Source organism: Acipenser ruthenus, unplaced genomic scaffold, assembly GCF_902713425.1.
Source record: "Acipenser ruthenus unplaced genomic scaffold, fAciRut3.2 maternal haplotype, whole genome shotgun sequence".
NCBI lineage: Eukaryota > Metazoa > Chordata > Actinopteri > Acipenseriformes > Acipenseridae > Acipenser > Acipenser ruthenus.
In genome coordinates this window covers 155451-172911 of record NW_026707510.1, presented here as the reverse complement: position 1 = coordinate 172911, position 17461 = coordinate 155451, and the positions used below count along the sequence as shown (strand labels likewise).

The window sequence follows — 17461 nt, the reverse complement described above, 5'->3', positions numbered from 1 at the left end:
GCGTGTAACGACTTTATTGTCATCTACCGAGAGCCTCCATCACAAAGTTTAAAATGTTTTATTTTTATTTTTTGATTGAATCAAGTTTTAAGCTTCTATTTTGCTTTCTGAAATGGATTTCCTGTTTCCTCTCTCTCTCTCTCTCTCTCTAGGGGTGTCTCTTAACCATTATAATTCAGGACCCGGGCTCTGTGACTGGCACAGAGGAGGGAGAGGTTACTGTACGCTGCAATGTGACAGGGGCTCGTCCAGGACCAGTGAGATGGTACAGGGACACTGGCAGTGGCAGAGAGTATCTCTACTCTACAGCCCCTCCGCCCAATGAGAGAAACGACCCCCGTGTGTCTCAAGTACATCAAAACCACGCCACAGATCTCTCCATTCGAATTGTGAACCTGACCCTGAGTGACTCAGGAAGGTATTACTGTGAGAAATACAGAGGGATTGTTGAGACCCTCATTTCTGGCGGCTCAGGGAGCAGGCTGAGTGTGCGAGGTGAGTGTGTGGCTCTCTGATCACTTCTAGTATCCTTCACTCCTAACCCTGCAGAATCACTGATGCGTTACGGACCGCGCTGCCTCAGAATAACATTGAGGCGCCGCTGCTTTGCAATTCTGAATGTACTTGATCTTCAGTTCTGGACGGTTTGCAGGGAGTTTGCAGGGAGTCTGCAGGGAGTTTGGAAGTCTGACGCGGTGTGTCGCCTCCCTCTTTTTAAACAGGCGTTGGTTGCTTAATGCTCTCTTACTGTCCCACAAACGTCTCTCTCATGAGTTCCTGTCTGGATGCATTCTTATTAATAACAGCAGATCAGATCGTACCAGTAAGATTTCAACACTTCCCCCTTCTCTCTCTCTCTCTCTCTCTCTCTCTCTCTCTCTCTCTCTCTCTCTCTCTCTCTCTCTCTCTCTCTCTCTCTCTCTCTCTCTCTCTCTCTCTAACATATTTTCAAACATTTGTTTTATTTTATTGTTCCGCTTTTTATCTGCTTGCAACTACTTGGCTTCTGGATTGATGAGACCCTCATTGCTAGCGGCTCAGGGACCAGGCTGAGTGTGCGAGGTGAGTGTGTGGCTCTCTGATCACAACCCACTCTGGGAGGCTGTGGTAAAGCATAGGGAAGCATTGTAAAGCACAGAGAGGTCTGGTAAAGCATAGGGAAGCATTGTAAAGCACAGAGAGGTCTGGTAAAGCATAGGGAAGCATTGTAAAGCACAGGGAGGTCTGGTAAAGCATAGGGAAGCATTGTAAAGCACAGAGAGGTCTGGTAAAGCATTTTAAAAAAAACAACCCTTATAAAAGTTTCCCATAGTAAAAAAAAACAGTGACGCTGATTCCTTTATCTTCAGTGTCAGAAACAGCATCGTCAATAACAGTGCAGTCATCGATAGCCGTTATTGTAGCGTCAAACTGAACAGGATTGTGGGACAACTCAGACTGCAGACGCTCAGCCTCATTGTAATCAGGTGGCTGCAGCACACTTTTTAAATAACTTACATTTGTTATCAACCAAGTAAAGACAAGCCACTCCTAAAAACATTGATAACAGACAGTCTAATCTAGTGTATCGAACTAACAGCACTGTACTGTACTGGGGATCTGAGAGCCAGCAAATTCAATACAGTCTAGTCTAGTGAACTCACAGCACTGTACTGTACTGGGGATCTGAGAGCCAGCAAATTCAATACAGTCTAGTCTAGTGAACTCACAGCACTGTACTGTACTGGGGATCTGAGAGCCAGCAAATTCAATACAGTCAGCTGGACAGATTCACTTCTATTAGTTCAGTGAGGAGACAGACAGTCGTCTTGGACCATAAGAGACAGGGACCGACGGGGCGAATGGACCCTGCTATTGTTATTATTAAAATATATATATATATATTTTTTTTTTAATAAATTTGCGAAACTCTCCACATTTGCCATATAAGTAAGCCGGTGTCTCTCGTGATTAGACTCGTGATGGATGACCCTATAGAGCACGTTACTGTGTGTGACTGCAGCCCCTAATTATAGCGCAGCGTTCTGTCTCTGATGAAAACACACTTCTCTCTTTTACTTTCGTGAGAGACAGGGAGGGGATGTTAGTCAGACCAGGCGCCCAAAAACACGTGGGGGGTGGGGGGGAGCAGCACTGTGTGTTCACTCTCTCTCAGGATCAGTGAGATGGTACAGGGACACTGGCAGCGGCAGACAGTATCTCTACTCTACAGACCCCCCTCCGCCCAATGAGAGAAACGACCTTTGTGTGCCTCAAGTACATTAAAACCACGACACAGATCTCTCCATTCGAATTGTGAACCTGACCCTGAGTGACTCAGGAATCTACTACTGCGAGAAATACAGAGGGATTGATGAGAACCTCATTACTAGCGGCTCAGGGAGCATTCTGAGTGTGCGAGGTGAAGGTGAGTGTGTGGCTCTCTGATCACAACCCACTCTCTGAGGCTTTTACTGACAGCAAGCATTATAATCAGGGCTTCTGATTCTCTGTGCTTTACCTCAGACTTCTTCTCTGCTCTCCTCTAAGAATTCGGTTGATAGCTGTTGAGCCCTTCGTGTCTCTCGATCACACAGCAGAGAAACAGTTTCATTTATTTTTTTCTTCTGTTAAACAACTAAATGGGTTTTTAAATCGGCCAAGCCTTAGATTGATTGATCACACCCTCTCTCTCTCCCTCCCTCCCTCCAGGGCGATCGCACTCCACTGGCATTTTAATTGAAAGTATTTGATCGGTTTGGAAGGCTTCGTGGGTGCAGGAGTTGTTGAGGTGAGTTTGTGTGTTTTGCTAGATTCTGTTTGCTTTATTTTGTATTTATTGATTGATTGATTGATTGATTGATTGATTGATTTTAGTAATTCTGTTTTTTTTTGTGTGGATCTGGTTCCTTTTAAATTATTGTACTTTTTTATTCTTTTGTTCTTTCATTCTTTTTTAAAATTATTTTTATTCTATCTCTTTTTATTCTTTCTTTTTCTTTCATTTTCATTCTTTTTCTTTCTCTCTCTCATATCACTGTTGTGCAGATTCCCTGTGTGGTTAGGGCTCTGGACTCTTGACGAGAGGGTCGTGGGTTCAATCCCAGGTGGGGGACACTGCTGCTGTACCCTTGAGCAAGGTACTTTACCTAGATTGCTCCAGTAAAAACCCAACTGTATAAATGGGGAATTGTATGTAAAAATAATGTGATATCTTGTAACTATTGTAAGTCGCCCTGGATAAGGGCGTCTGCTAAGAAATAAATAATAATAAGGGCAGTTTGTAGTTTGTGCTACATGTGGCAGGCATTTTCTGGGCGGAAACGTTTGTCATTGAGTGTGAGAAGAATCCTCAGTGCTGTTTTATTATCACAGAATCCCCTCAGTGCTGTTTTATTAACACAGAATCCCCTCAGTGTTGTTTTATTATCACAGAATCCCCTCAGTGTTGTTTTATTAACACAGAATCCCCTCAGTGTTGTTTTATTAACACAGAATCCCCTCGGTGTTGTTTTATTATCACAGAATCTCCTCAGTGTTGTTTTATTATCACAGAATCCCCTCAGTGCTGTTTTATTAACACAGAATCCCCTCAGTGTTGTTTTATTAACACAGAATCCCCTCAGTGCTGTTTTATTATCACAGAATCCCCTCAGTGTTGTTTTATTATCACAGAATCCCCTCGGTGCTGTTTTATTATCACAGAATCCCCTCAGTGTTGTTTTATTATCACAGAATCCCCTCGGTGCTGTTTTATTAACACAGAATCCCCTCAGTGCTGTTTTATTAACACAGAATCCCCTCAGTGTTGTTTTATTATCACAGAATCCCCTCGGTGCTGTTTTATTAACACAGAATCCCCTCAGTGCTGTTTTATTAACACAGAATCCCCTCAGTGCTGTTTTATTAACACAGAATCCCCTCAGTGTTGTTTTATTATCACAGAATCCCCTCGGTGCTGTTTTATTAACACAGAATCCCCTCGGTGCTGTTTTATTAACACAGAATCCCCTCAGTGCTGTTTATATTGTATTTACTGATTTACATTTATTTTTATTTAATTTTTTTAGGACTGAAAAGGGAAAGGAACCGCAGAGTTGCCTGCAGCTGCATTAGAATGTTCTAGAACGCTCTTGGAATGCTCTAGAACACAACGTAAAAGGGGATTTTTTATGTTTTATCATTGTTCATTTAATTTTTTAATTTTTTTTTTTATGATTGTGAAACCAGGTTATCAACCAGTGGCATTTCACAAGAGCAGCAGATTTTAAAAACTATTTTACAAATTATTCCAGAGTGTTCTAGAATCCAGTCGGGAACAGGGAGGGGAGCGCCAGAGTCTAGAACACAGGATAGAGAGGGGCCAGTTTAGAACCCAGTCTAGCAAGCCACAGAGAATCAGGGAACGCGATAAAAAACACAAGTCTAGAACACTCTAGAAGCAACTAGTACACTGCCAGTATCTCTCAATGATTCCCAGTACAGCCTCTGCTATTCCCAGTAGAGTGTCAGTATCTCTCAGTGATTCCCAGTACAGCCTCTGCTATTCCCAGTAGTGCCAGTATCTCTCAGTGATTCCCAGTACAGCCTCTGCCATTCCCAGTACAGTGCTAGTATCTCTCAGTGATTCCCAGTACAGCCTCTGCTATTCCCAGTGTTGTACCAGTATCTCTCAGTGATTCCCAGTACAACCTCAGTGATTCCCAGTACAGCCTCTGCTATTCCCAGTGCAGTACCAGTATCTCTCAGTGGTTCCCGTGGCGATGGCGGGGCTGGGGGCGTGTGAGCGGGTGCGGAGGGGGGTCACTCTGGTCTCGGGGTTCATGGAGTGCATTTGCTTCTCTGGCGTCCTCTTCGGCTGGGCGTCCCTCGTCTTCGTTCTCAAGAGTGAGGGATACTTCAGAGAGCGCTGCGTGAATTCAACCGACACAGTAGAGAATAACACAGGTGAGAGAGAGGAGAGGAGAGGAGAGGAGAGGGGAGGAGAGGAGAGAGAGGGGGGAGAGGGGAAAGAGGAGAGGAGAGAGAGGAGAGGAGAGAGGGCAGAGGACGAGAGGAGAGGAGAGAGGGCAGAGGGGGAGAGGAGAGGAGAGAGGGGAGGAGATAGAGGGGGAGAGGAGTAGAGAGGGGGAGAGGAGTAGAGAGAGGAGAGGGGAGGGTGGGGAGAGAGGAGAGGGGAGGGTGGGGAGAGAGGAGAGAGAGGGGAGAGAGGGCAGAGGAGGGAGAGGAGAGGAGGGGAGAGGATAGAGAGGAGATAGAGGAGGAGAGGGGTGAGAGGAGAGGAGAGAGGGTGGGCAGAGGGGAGGAGAGGAAAGGAGGGGAGAGGAGAGAAGAGGAGAGGAGGGGAGGAGAGGATAGAGAGGGGAGAGCACAGTTATTTTGTTTGCATGTTTAAAGTTGTGAATAATTAAGGTATTAGTTGATCTAATCCCCTCCCACACACACAGACTGTCTCTCTCTCTCTAACACCTGTCTCTCACCGTCTCTCTTTCTCTCCCTCCATTCCCCCTCTCACTCTCCCCCTCTCACTCTCCCCCTCTCTCAGTTCCAGACTGCAGCTCTCAGGACGAGCAGTTCTCTCTCATTTTCACGGTCGCCTCCTTCATGAATAACTTCATGACTCTGCCCATCGGATACATCTTTGACCGATTCGGTACCACGGCGGCCAGGCTACTGGGAATGTGAGTAAAACCAGTAACACCAGTATGTGCGTGCGAGTTTCTAACCCTGCTCAAACACATAATCCCTCCTGGGGCTTGACTTGGTGCCAGAGGCTTCGCTATGCATGTTAGTCGGTTACAATTTGAATAAGAGCTTTTCTTTGGCTAATCGTTGTCAGTTAGCTGCTGTTAGGGCTGAACAGGGCTAGTAATGAGACTCCTATCCCACAGCAACATCACCCAGTCCAGGTTTTACTACCAGCTTGATTAGCCCCAGTGTGTCTATCTAACAAGCTTAGGAGTGTCTTATTATTAAACTCCTAGTGAAACCAGGACCGGATCACACTGCTGTGCAGCGGGAGTCTGATTCCCGTCCTCGCTTTGGTTTATCCTCATATATAACTTTACACGGTGCTGTGTGGTTTTGGTCACAGGACCGCCCCAGGCAGGCTCCACCCTGTATGCAAATTAACCCAAGCTGATTTCAAACACCAGTTATTCCTGTTGCTCTCTCCTCTAGATCCTTTTACACCACCGCCACGCTAATGATAGCCTTCTCCTCAGCAGGTAAGACGGCGAATTAACTGTTTATTGGATCAATAACCTCTGTGCAAAGTCCCAGTCACGCCAATATAAAACCCTGCGCAGAACCACAGCAATGCTGGCAGGACCGCACTGTATAACACTGATACACAACCCTGCGCAGAACCACAGCAATGCTGGCAGGACCGCACTGTATAACACTGATACACAACCCTGCATAGAACCACAGCAATGCTGGCAGGACCGCACTGTATAACACTGATACACAACCCTGCACAGAACCACAGCAATGCTGGCAGGACCGCACTGTATAACACTGATACACAACCCTGCACAGAACCACAGCAATGCTGGCAGGACCGCACTGTATAACACTGATACACAACCCTGCACAGAACCACAGCAATGCTGACAGGACCGCACTGTATAACACTGATACACAACCCTGCACAGAACCACAGCAATGCTGGCAGGACAGCACTGTATAACACTGATACACAACCCTGCACAGAACCACAGCAATGCTGGCAGGACCGCACTGTATAACACTGATACACAACCCTGCACAGAACCACAGCAATGCTGACAGGACCGCACTGTATAACACTGATACACAACCCTGCACAGAACCACAGCAATGCTGGCAGGACCGCACTGTATAACACTGATACACAACCCTGCACAGAACCACAGCAATGCTGGCAGGACCGCACTGTATAACACTGATACACAACCCTGCACAGAACCACAGCAGCTACCCAACATGGTGTCTATATAAAGTTATAATCTGGTGCGCTGGCATTGCCCGCTGTGTTCTGGACAGAGCCTGACAGTGCTGTGCTGTACGCAGGGCAATGCTGGCGGGACTGATGTCAAATATATATTTTCTGAAGCACTGATTCAATCTCTCTCTCTCTCTCTCTCTCAGCATCCTCGCTGCTGCTGTATCCAGCTCTGTGTCTTTTGGCTGTCGGAGGGATTTTATTTCTAGTCACCAATATCCAGGTCTGTGTCTGTCTGTCTTTGTGTGTGTGTGTGTCTGTGTGTGTGTGTGTCTGTCTGCGTGTGTGTGTGTGTGTGTGTCTGTCTGTCTGTCTGTCTGTCTGTCTGTCTGCCTGTCTGTCTGTCACTCTTACATTTTCACACACATCTAGAGAAGCGCTCGTCCGATTGTGATGAAACTCGCTCGGGATCTTCTTGAGCTCACAAGTTGATTTCTGAATTTTTTGGTTTTGTTTTGCAGGTTGGGAATCTGTTTGAAAAGCATCGCTCCACCATCATCACTCTCTATAACGGAGCATTCGATTCATCATCCGCAGTGTTCCTGATCGTGAAGGTGAGAGAGGAGAGGAGAGAGAGGAGAGGAGAGGAGAGGAGAGGGGAGAGAGGAGAGAGATGGGAGAGGAGAGGAGAGAGAGGAGAGAGAGGAGAGAGAGGAGAGGAGAAGAGAGAGGAGAGAGTTTCAATTTGCCATTTATAGTCAATAATTTTGTCATTTTCTCCTCCCCTCCTCTCTCCTCCTCTCCCCTCTCTCCTCTCCTCTCCTCTCTCAGGTGCTGTTTGAGATTGGTATCTCTCTCAGATCGATGTTCCTGTTCATCTCGTCCTGCAGTGTGCTGCATCTGCTCCGGACGTTCTTTCTGCTCCCCCGAAAACACATCCCGTACCCCCTGCCAGAGGACTTCACCTACGGGTGAGTGAGAGAGGACAGGGGGTGCTGCACCCCTCCCAAAACACAACCACGCACCCCCTACAGGGCAATTATTCCCAGCGCTGCTTCTTCTTATCACTGCAGTCACTCAAACACAGTGTTTATTCAAACTCTCACATTAGCATTAACTCTGGAGTGTCTGTAGTTCAGGAGCTGCTCTTCAGTTTTAGCTGCGCTGCCATAGATATTGTATTGTGAATCGGTACAGCCCTGGCTAGGACTACATCTCCCAGCATGCCTCTGCACCCGCGGCAATGGTGAGGGATGCTGGGAGCTGTAGTTCTTTAACTGCAATGCGCTGGGCTGGGCTGTATTACATTGTTTTTCCTCAGTCTGTGTTGCTTTGACTGTGAGTTCAGGAGCTGCTCTTCAGTTCTAGCTATGTCAGCCAGTCTGTATAGTAGTAAGAGCCAGCGCCCTCTAGTGCACAGCCAGTGTACTGCCAGCAAAGCAAAACTTGATCTAAAGTGACACTAGCTGGCGCTGGCTCTTGTATAAAGACACTGGGTGATCTAGCCTGTGTTACACTTGTCTATCGCAGTGCCCAGCAGCTGCCTGGTCTTGCTGTCTTGCTGTTCTGAGTGTTAACTCTTCGTGTTCCAGGGTGTCTTGCGAGACGTCCCAAAGCTTCACGCCGACCAGGGAAGGGGGGGAGGGGGCAGGCCCTCGAAACAGAGCCCCCCAGAGGACCACGGAGGTACTGCAGCCAGCGGAGGAGCCGCTGAGAGAGGGTGAGGCGTGGTTAATCCCTGCACTGCCACTGCAGATCACTGCCTGAGTAACAGAGTGTGTGTGTGTGTGTGTGTGTGTCTGTGTGTGTGTGTGTTTCTGTGTGCGTGTGTCTCAGTGTTTGTGTGTGTTTCTCTGTGTGTGTGTGTGTGTCTCAGTGTGTGTGTGTGTTTGTCTCAGTGTGTGTGTGTGTGTGCGTGTGTGTCTCAGTGTGTGTGTGTGTGTGTGCAGACAGACTCCTATCCCACAGCAGTGTCACCCAGTCCAGGTTTTACTACCAGTATGATCAGCCCCCAGTGTGTCTAGCTAACAAGCTCAGGTGTGTCTTATTATTAAACTCCTAGTGAAACCAGGACTGGATCACACTGCTGTGCAGCGGGAGTCTGATTTCTCTCTCTGTTTGTTTGTTCAGGTGACGCTGAGATGTCGTTCCGAAGCTGCGTTCTCTCCTGGCTCTTTTGGTGGCAACTGCTCTGGCTCTCTGTGATGCAGCTCCGTCACTATCTGTTCATCGGCACCCTGAACCCCATGCTGAGCAGACTGACCGAGGGGGACCCCGAAAAAAGTGTGTACAACAATGCCAGCGCATTAGAACTTTATATAGGCACCATGCTGGGTAGCTGCTGTGGTTCTGTGCAGGGTTGTGTATCAGTGTTATACAGTGCGGTCCTGCCAGCATTGCTGTGGTTCTGCGCAGGGTTGTGTATCAGTGTTATACAGTGCGGTCCTGCCAGCATTGCTGTGGTTCTGTGCAGGGTTGTGTATCAGTGTTATACAGTGCGGTCCTGCCAGCATTGCTGTGGTTCTGTGCAGGGTTGTGTATCAGTGTTATACAGTGCGGTCCTGCCAGCATTGCTGTGGTTCTGTGCAGGGTTGTGTATCAGTGTTATACAGTGCGGTCCTGCCAGCATTGCTGTGGTTCTGTGCAGGGTTGTGTATCAGTGTTATACAGTGCGGTCCTGCCAGCATTGCTGTGGTTCTGTGCAGGGTTGTGTATCAGTGTTATACAGTGCGGTCCTGCCAGCATTGCTGTGGTTCTGTGCAGGGTTGTGTATCAGTGTTATACAGTGCGGTCCTGCCAGCATTGCTGTGGTTCTGTGCAGGGTTGTGTATCAGTGTTATACAGTGCGGTCCTGCCAGCATTGCTGTAGTTCTGTGCAGGGTTGTGTATCAGTGTTATACAGTGCGGTCCTGCCAGCATTGCTGTAGTTCTGTGCAGGGTTGTGTATCAGTGTTATACAGTGCGGTCCTGCCAGCATTGCTGTGGTTCTGCGCAGGGTTGTGTATCAGTGTTATACAGTGCGGTCCTGCCAGCATTGCTGTGGTTCTGTGCAGGGTTGTGTATCAGTGTTATACAGTGCGGTCCTGCCAGCATTGCTGTGGTTCTGTGCAGGGTTTTATCTCAGTGTATTGATGGTGTCTCTCTCGCTCTCTCTCTGTCAGTCAGTCGCTACACCAACGCCTTTGCGTTCACTCAACTTTGTGGGGTTCTCTGTGCCCCCTGGAACGGGCTTATCATGGACAGACACAAGAGAGGGGCGCACAGCCAGAGGGACCCCCAAAACGGTGAGAGAACGAACCCCGTCTTTATACAACTGTGTGTGTGTGAATAACTTTAGAAATCCAAGACACTGAGAAAGAATTGAATTTACACTGAAGACGCTGAGAAAGACTTCTAGTGGAAACGTTTGCCATTGAATTTACACTGAAGACGCTGAGAAAGACTTCTAGTGGAAACGTTTGCCATTGAATTTACACTGAAGACGCTGAGAAAGACTTCTAGTGGAAACGTTTGCCATTGAATTCACACTGAAGACGCTGAGAAAGACTTCTAGTGGAAACGTTTGCCATTGAATTTACACTGAAGACGCTGAGAAAGACTTCTAGTGGAAACGTTTGCCATTGAATTTACACTGAAGACGCTGAGAAAGACTTCTAGTGGAAACGTTGGTTGAAGCATTAGTAACAGTCTCAACTGTAGAACTAGCCTGACATCTAGTGGCGGTTCGTTGGAATTGCATTAACAAAGTTAATTTCAGTTTTTCTGAATGTGTTTTGTAGTTATAGATATCTGTGTGTCTGCGTGTCTATCTCTGTGTATTCCCAGTGCTCCCACAGTTCCCAGTCCTGAACCCCTCTCTCTCTCTGTCAGGTTCGGCGCGGTTGGCTGACCTGCGCTCCTCGATCCTGTCTCTCTCTCTGACTGGTTTCCAGTGCGTTCTGTTCTCCGTGTGCGCCGCGGTCCCAGTCCTCCCCCTCCAGTACCTCACCTTCATCCTGCAGGTGCTGAACCGCTCCTTCCTGTACGGGGGCAACGCGGCCTTCATCATCATCGCGTGAGTACCGCTCCGGAACACACAGCACCACTCAGGAACGCACAGCACCACTCCGGAACACACAGCGCTGCTCTAGAACATTCTCCCCGCTCTAAAATGCACAACAGCGATCTAGAATGCACATCAATGCTCTAGAGCATTCTGCTCTAAAACACTTTCCCCTGCTGTAGAACCATGGATACGCATTAATAAACACAGACACTGCAGTCTGCACCAATACCACATATTATCCACATATCACTGCTCTAGAAGACAGATTACTGCTCTAGAACGCTGCTCCACAACACAGATCACATCTCTAGAACACAGATCGCTGCTCTAGAACACAGATCGCTGCTCCGGAACACAGATTACTGCTCTAGAACGCTGCCACATATCTCCTCTCTCTCCCCCCTCCCTCCAGATTCCCTCCCCGTCACTTCGGGAAGCTGTATGGTCTGGTGATGTCACTGTCTGCTGTCGTGTCTCTGCTCCAGTACCCCTGCTTCATCCTGGTCAAGGGGCCGCTGCAAGGGGACCCCCTCTACGTGAGTCCAGACACCCCAATACCCTGCCCTTCTATTAATGAATTCAGCTTGCCTTATATGAATCAATCCTCATGTCCTATATTAATACCCCATGTCCTGTCCTGTGCTGTATTAATGCCCCTGTCCTGTCCTGTGCTGTATTAATGCCCCTGTGCTGTATTAATGCCCCCTGTCCTGTCCTGTATTAATGCCCCTGTCCTGTCCTGTGCTGTATTAATGCCCCTGTGCTGTATTAATGCCCCCTGTCCTGTACTGTATTAATGCCCCTGTCCTGTCCTGTGTTGTATTAATGCCCCTGTCCTGTCCTGTGCTGTATTAATGCCCCCTGTCCTGTCCTGTGCTGTATTAATGCCCCTGTCCTGTCCTGTGCTGTATTAATGCCCCCTGTCCTGTCCTGTCCTGTATTAATGCCCCTGTCCTGTCCTGTGCTGTGCTGTATTAATGCCCCTGTCCTGTCCTGTCCTGTGCTGTATTAATGCCCCCTGTCCTGTCCTGTCCTGTATTAATGCCCCTGTCCTGTCCTGTCCTGTGTTGTATTAATGCCCCCTGTCCTGTCCTGTGCTGTATTAACGGCCCCTCTGTATTTTCCAGGTGAATGTGGCTCTGATCGCTGTCACTCTGCTGGCGTTTGTTCATCCAGTCAACGTGTACCTGCACTGCCGCCGGGAGACCAAGCAAAGAGAGACTGCCGCCCACACACACTGAGACACACACACACTGAAACACACACACTGAAACACACACACTGACACACACACACACTGAAACACACACACACACTGAGACACACACACTGAAACACACACACTGACACACACACACACTGAGACACACACACACACTGAGACACACACACACACTGAGACACACACACTGAAACACACACACTGACACACACACACACTGAGACACACACACTGACACACACACTGACACACACACACACTGAGACACACACACACTGAAACACACACACTGAAACACACACTGAAACACACACACACTGAGACACACACACTGAAACACACACACACTGAAACACACACACACACTGAAACACACACACACTGAGACACACACACACTGAGACACACACACTGAAACACACACACACTGAGACACACACACTGAAACACACACACACACTGAAACACACACACTGAAACACACACACACTGAAACACACACACACTGAAACACACACACACTGAGACACACACACACACACACACTGAAACACACACACTGAGACACACACACACTGAAACACACACACTGAAACACACACACACTGAGACACACACACACTGAGACACACACTGAAACACACACACACTGAGACACACACACACTGAAACACACACACTGAGACACACACACTGAGACACACACACTGAAACACACACACACTGAGACACACACACTGAAACACACACACACTGAGACACACACACACTGAAACACACACACACTGAGACACACACACACTGAAACACACACACACTGAGACACACACACTGAGACACACACACACTGAAACACACACACTGAGACACACACACTGAAACACACACACTGAAACACACACACTGAGACACACACACTGAAACACACACACACTGAGACACACACACACTGAAACACACACACACTGAGACACACACACACTGAAACACACACACACTGAGACACACACACACTGAAACACACACACTGAAACACACACACACTGAAACACACACACTGAAACACACACACACTGAGACACACACACACTGAAACACACACACACTGAGACACACACACACTGAAACACACACACTGAAACACACACACTGAGACACACACACTGAGACACACACACACTGAAACACACACACTGAAACACACACACTGAGACACACACACACTGAGACACACACACACTGAGACACACACACTGAAACACACACACACACTGAGACACACACACACACTGAAACACACACACTGAAACACACACACACTGAGACACACACACACACTGAAACACACACACTGAGACACACACACTGAGACACACACACACTGAAACACACACACTGAAACACACACACTGAGACACACACACACTGAGACACACACACACTGAGACACACACACTGAAACACACACACACACTGAGACACACACACACACTGAAACACACACACTGAAACACACACACACTGAGACACACACACACACTGAAACACACACACACTGAAACACACACACACTGAGACACACACACACACTGAGACACACACACTGAAACACACACACACTGAAACACACACACTGAAACACACACTGAAACACACACACACTGAGACACACACTGAAACACACACTGAAACACACACACTGAAACACACACACTGAAACACACACACACTGAAACACACACTGAAACACACACACACTGAAACACACTGAAACACACACACTGATACACACACACACTGAGACACACACACTGAAACACACACTGAAACACACTGAAACACACACACACTGAGACACACACACACTGAGACACACACTGAAACACACTGAAACACACACACACTGAGACACACACACTGAGACACACACACTGAAACACACACACACTGAAACACACTGAAACACACACACACTGAGACACACACTGAGACACACACACTGAAACACACACACACTGAGACACACACACTGAAACACACACACACTGAGACACACACACACTGAGACACACACTGAGACACACACACACTGAAACACACACACACACTGAAACACACACACTGACACACACACACTGAAACACACACACTGAAACACACACACACACACCGACACACACACACTGAAATACACACACTGAGACACACACACACTGAGACACACACACTGAAACACACACACTGAGACACACACACACCCCGACACACACACACTGATACACACACACACTGAGATACACACACTGACACACACACACTGAGACACACACACACACTGAGATACACATACACACTGACACACACACGCACACACACAAGACACTGACACACACACACTGAGACACACACACACTGAGACACACACACTGAAACACACACACTGAGACACACACACACCCCGACACACACACACTGATACACACACACACTGAGATACACACACTGACACACACACACTGAGACACACACACACACTGAGATACACATACACACTGACACACACACGCACACACACAAGACACTGACACACACACACTGAGACAGACACACACACTGACACACACACACACAGACATGTACACACACACACACTGACACACACCCTGCAGCCCACAGCACTCCCCTCTGCTCAGGAATATAAAGATATCAACACCTGTCAACAGCCAGCCTCCTGTGAAACTGATTTACCTGTCAAGCGAGCCGATAAACGAACCGCGAAGGAACTCAAACCTGTCAAGAACCACACGTCATGCTGAGCTGCAGACCAAACTGGAGTCCTGTCAAGAGACACGACACTGCAGATTCAAACTGGAGACCTGTCAAGAGACACGACGCTGCAGATTCAAACTGGAGTCCTGTCAAGAGACACGACACTGCAGATTCAAACTGGAGTCCTGTCAAGAGACACGACGCTGCAGATTCAAACTGGAGTCCTGTCAAGGGACACGACGCTGCAGATTCAAACTGGAGTCCTGTCAAGAGACACGCCGCTGCAGATTCAAACTGGAGTCCTGTCAAGAGACACGACGCTGCAGATTCAAACTGGAGTCCTGTCAAGAGACACAACGCTGCAGATTCAAACTGGAGTCCTGTCAAGGAATGTGTTTTAGCAATACTGTGAATGTTTGATATCGTCTTACAATCAGAATAGTTTATGGGTTCACCAACGCCTTTTTTGTGACGTTTTTAACCATTTTGTGCGAAGGGTTTCTAGTTGCTATTCAAGTGACAGTGTGTTTGTATTGCTTGTAGATTATTAGCTGTACAACAAAGGGAAATGAGACACGTGTTTACAGACAATATACAGACCAGAGGATCACAGGGTTACCAGAGACTACCAAGTGTTAGCAAGGGCTACCAACATCTACCAACATCTACCAACATCTACCAAGATCTACCAACATCTACCAACATCTACCAAGATCTACCAACATCTACCAAGATCTATCAACATCTACCAAGATCTATCAACATCTACCAACATCTACCAACATCTACCAAGAGCTACCAAGATCTACCAACATCTATCAAGGGCTACCAAGATCTACCAACATCTACCAAGATCTACCAACATCTACCAACATCTACCAAGAGCTACCAAGATCTACCAACATCTATCAAGGGCTACCAAGATCTACCAAGATCTACCAAGATCTACCAACATCTACCAACATCTATCAAGGGCTACCAAGATCTACCAGCATCTACCAAGATCTACCAAGGGATACCAAGATCTACCAAGATCTACCAACATCTACCAAGATCTACCAAGATCTACCAAGGGCTACCGATGGCTACCAGGGGCACCCCCCAGGGGCCACAGACCCAGTGAGTTCAGGCTGGTTTCACAGGCCCCTCTCCATTCTGGTATCTATTGGGAAGGTCTGTGAAACCAGCCATGTGCTCTGAATGTATTAACTTTCTTTTTTTATAAAGCTTTATTGGAAACGCTGTGAAACGTAACACAATATAAATATGAATAATAATAATCTGCGTGATACTAAATAACTAAGGTCATTTTACATTATATTTGTTAATATAATATATATATATATATATATATATATATATATATATATATATATATATATAATTTTAATTCAATAACTCAAATGGTGTGTTTTAACAATGTATTTTTCTATTCTCAATATTAGGTCACCTCCTTAACCCATTAAAATGAATTTCTCATACTTTGCTTCGATAAAGAAATCTGACCACAAGCTGTGTGTATCTAATTTGATAGGTTAAAATGTAGACTTCACTTTTGCTGTTTACACAGTTCGAGTGAGTCATCATAACAGTCTGTGTTTTGTTATTTTTTGTATGGCAGTCACTCAAACACTGTGTTTATTATTATTTTATTCATCAGTCTGTGTTGCTTTGACTGAGTTCAGGAGCTGCTCTTCAGTTCTAGCTGCGCTGCCATAGTTATTGTATTGTGAATCGCTACAGCCCTGGCTAGGACTACAGCTCCCAGCATGCCTCTGCACCCGCGGCAATGGCGAGGGATGCTGGGAGCTGTAGTTCTTTAACTGCAAAGCGCTGGGCTGGGCTGTATTACATTGTTTTTGCTCAGTCTGTGTTGCTTTGACTGCGAGTTCAGGAGCTGCTCTTCAGTTCTAGCTGCGCTGCCATAGTTATTGTATTGTGAATCGGTACAGCCCTGGCTAGGACTACAGCTCCCAGCATGCCTCTGCACCCACGGCAATGGTGAGGGATGCTGGGAGCTGTAGTTCTTTAACTGCAATGCGCTGGGCTGGGCTGTATTACATTGTTTTGCTCAGTCTGTTTTGCTTTGACTAAATTCAGGGGCGACTCTGTGGTGCATTTTATACTAAATATTAAAACTTTTTTACAAAGTGTTTGTTATTTTTTTATGTGTTTTTTTTTTTTTTGTTTTCGTTTTGGTTCTTTGGGTTTGAAACCCGTCTCTCCAGAGGAAGGGGCGTCTTTAGCTGCTGGATTTTTGAGTTCAATCAAATCAAAAAACAGCAGAATGAAGCGGTGAAACCCGACTGTGCTTTTCAAACTACCCCTTACCTGGAAATAACGAACATGCAAAGAGAAACACGGGGCTGCAAGGGTTAAATTGTGTTTTAATTAAACAAAATCAATCAATCAATCAATCAATCAATCAATCAATAAACAAGAACGATGGGATACAGTGAAGTCGTAGGTTTTACTTCCAGCTTGATCAGCCCCCAGTGTGTCTGGGTAACAAGCTCAGGTG

At 46.9% G+C, this 17461-nt stretch overlaps 1 protein-coding gene across 5 annotated transcripts; it reads left to right on the top strand.

Moving 5' to 3' along the window:
- Positions 1 to 213: 213 nt before the first annotated feature.
- On the top strand, positions 214 to 17093 carry LOC117969712 (equilibrative nucleobase transporter 1-like). 5 transcript variants are annotated; one of them, XM_059018883.1, is made up of 14 exons: positions 214 to 495; positions 2692 to 2770; positions 4050 to 4926; positions 5525 to 5660; positions 6160 to 6206; positions 7111 to 7187; positions 7426 to 7518; positions 7736 to 7875; positions 8497 to 8624; positions 9035 to 9187; positions 10066 to 10188; positions 10775 to 10958; positions 11362 to 11485; positions 12077 to 17093. In XM_059018883.1, the coding sequence occupies exons 3-14, from the start codon at positions 4743 to 4745 to the stop codon at positions 12188 to 12190; spliced, it is 1503 nt and encodes a 500-aa protein (XP_058874866.1). In that variant the 5' UTR covers positions 214 to 495; positions 2692 to 2770; positions 4050 to 4742; the 3' UTR covers positions 12191 to 17093. The 5 variants fall into 5 exon arrangements, with proteins under 5 accessions (XP_058874866.1, XP_058874869.1, XP_058874867.1 ...); XM_059018886.1 differs by lacking the exon at positions 214 to 495 and adding an exon at positions 882 to 1062 and having other exon boundaries at positions 5531 to 5660; XM_059018884.1 differs by lacking the exon at positions 214 to 495 and adding an exon at positions 883 to 1062 and having other exon boundaries at positions 4708 to 4926.
- The last annotated feature ends 368 nt before the right edge of the window (positions 17094 to 17461 follow it).

Coding starts and splice junctions, on each gene's coding strand:
- LOC117969712 (XM_059018883.1), top strand. CDS start 4,743: ATGGCGGGGCTGGGGGCGTGTGAGCGGGTGCGGAGGGGGGTCACTCTG. Junction 10,189..10,774: donor CCAGAGGGACCCCCAAAACG/GTGAGAGAACGA, acceptor TCTCTCTGTCAG/GTTCGGCGCGGTTGGCTGAC. Junction 11,486..12,076: donor TGCAAGGGGACCCCCTCTAC/GTGAGTCCAGAC, acceptor TGTATTTTCCAG/GTGAATGTGGCTCTGATCGC.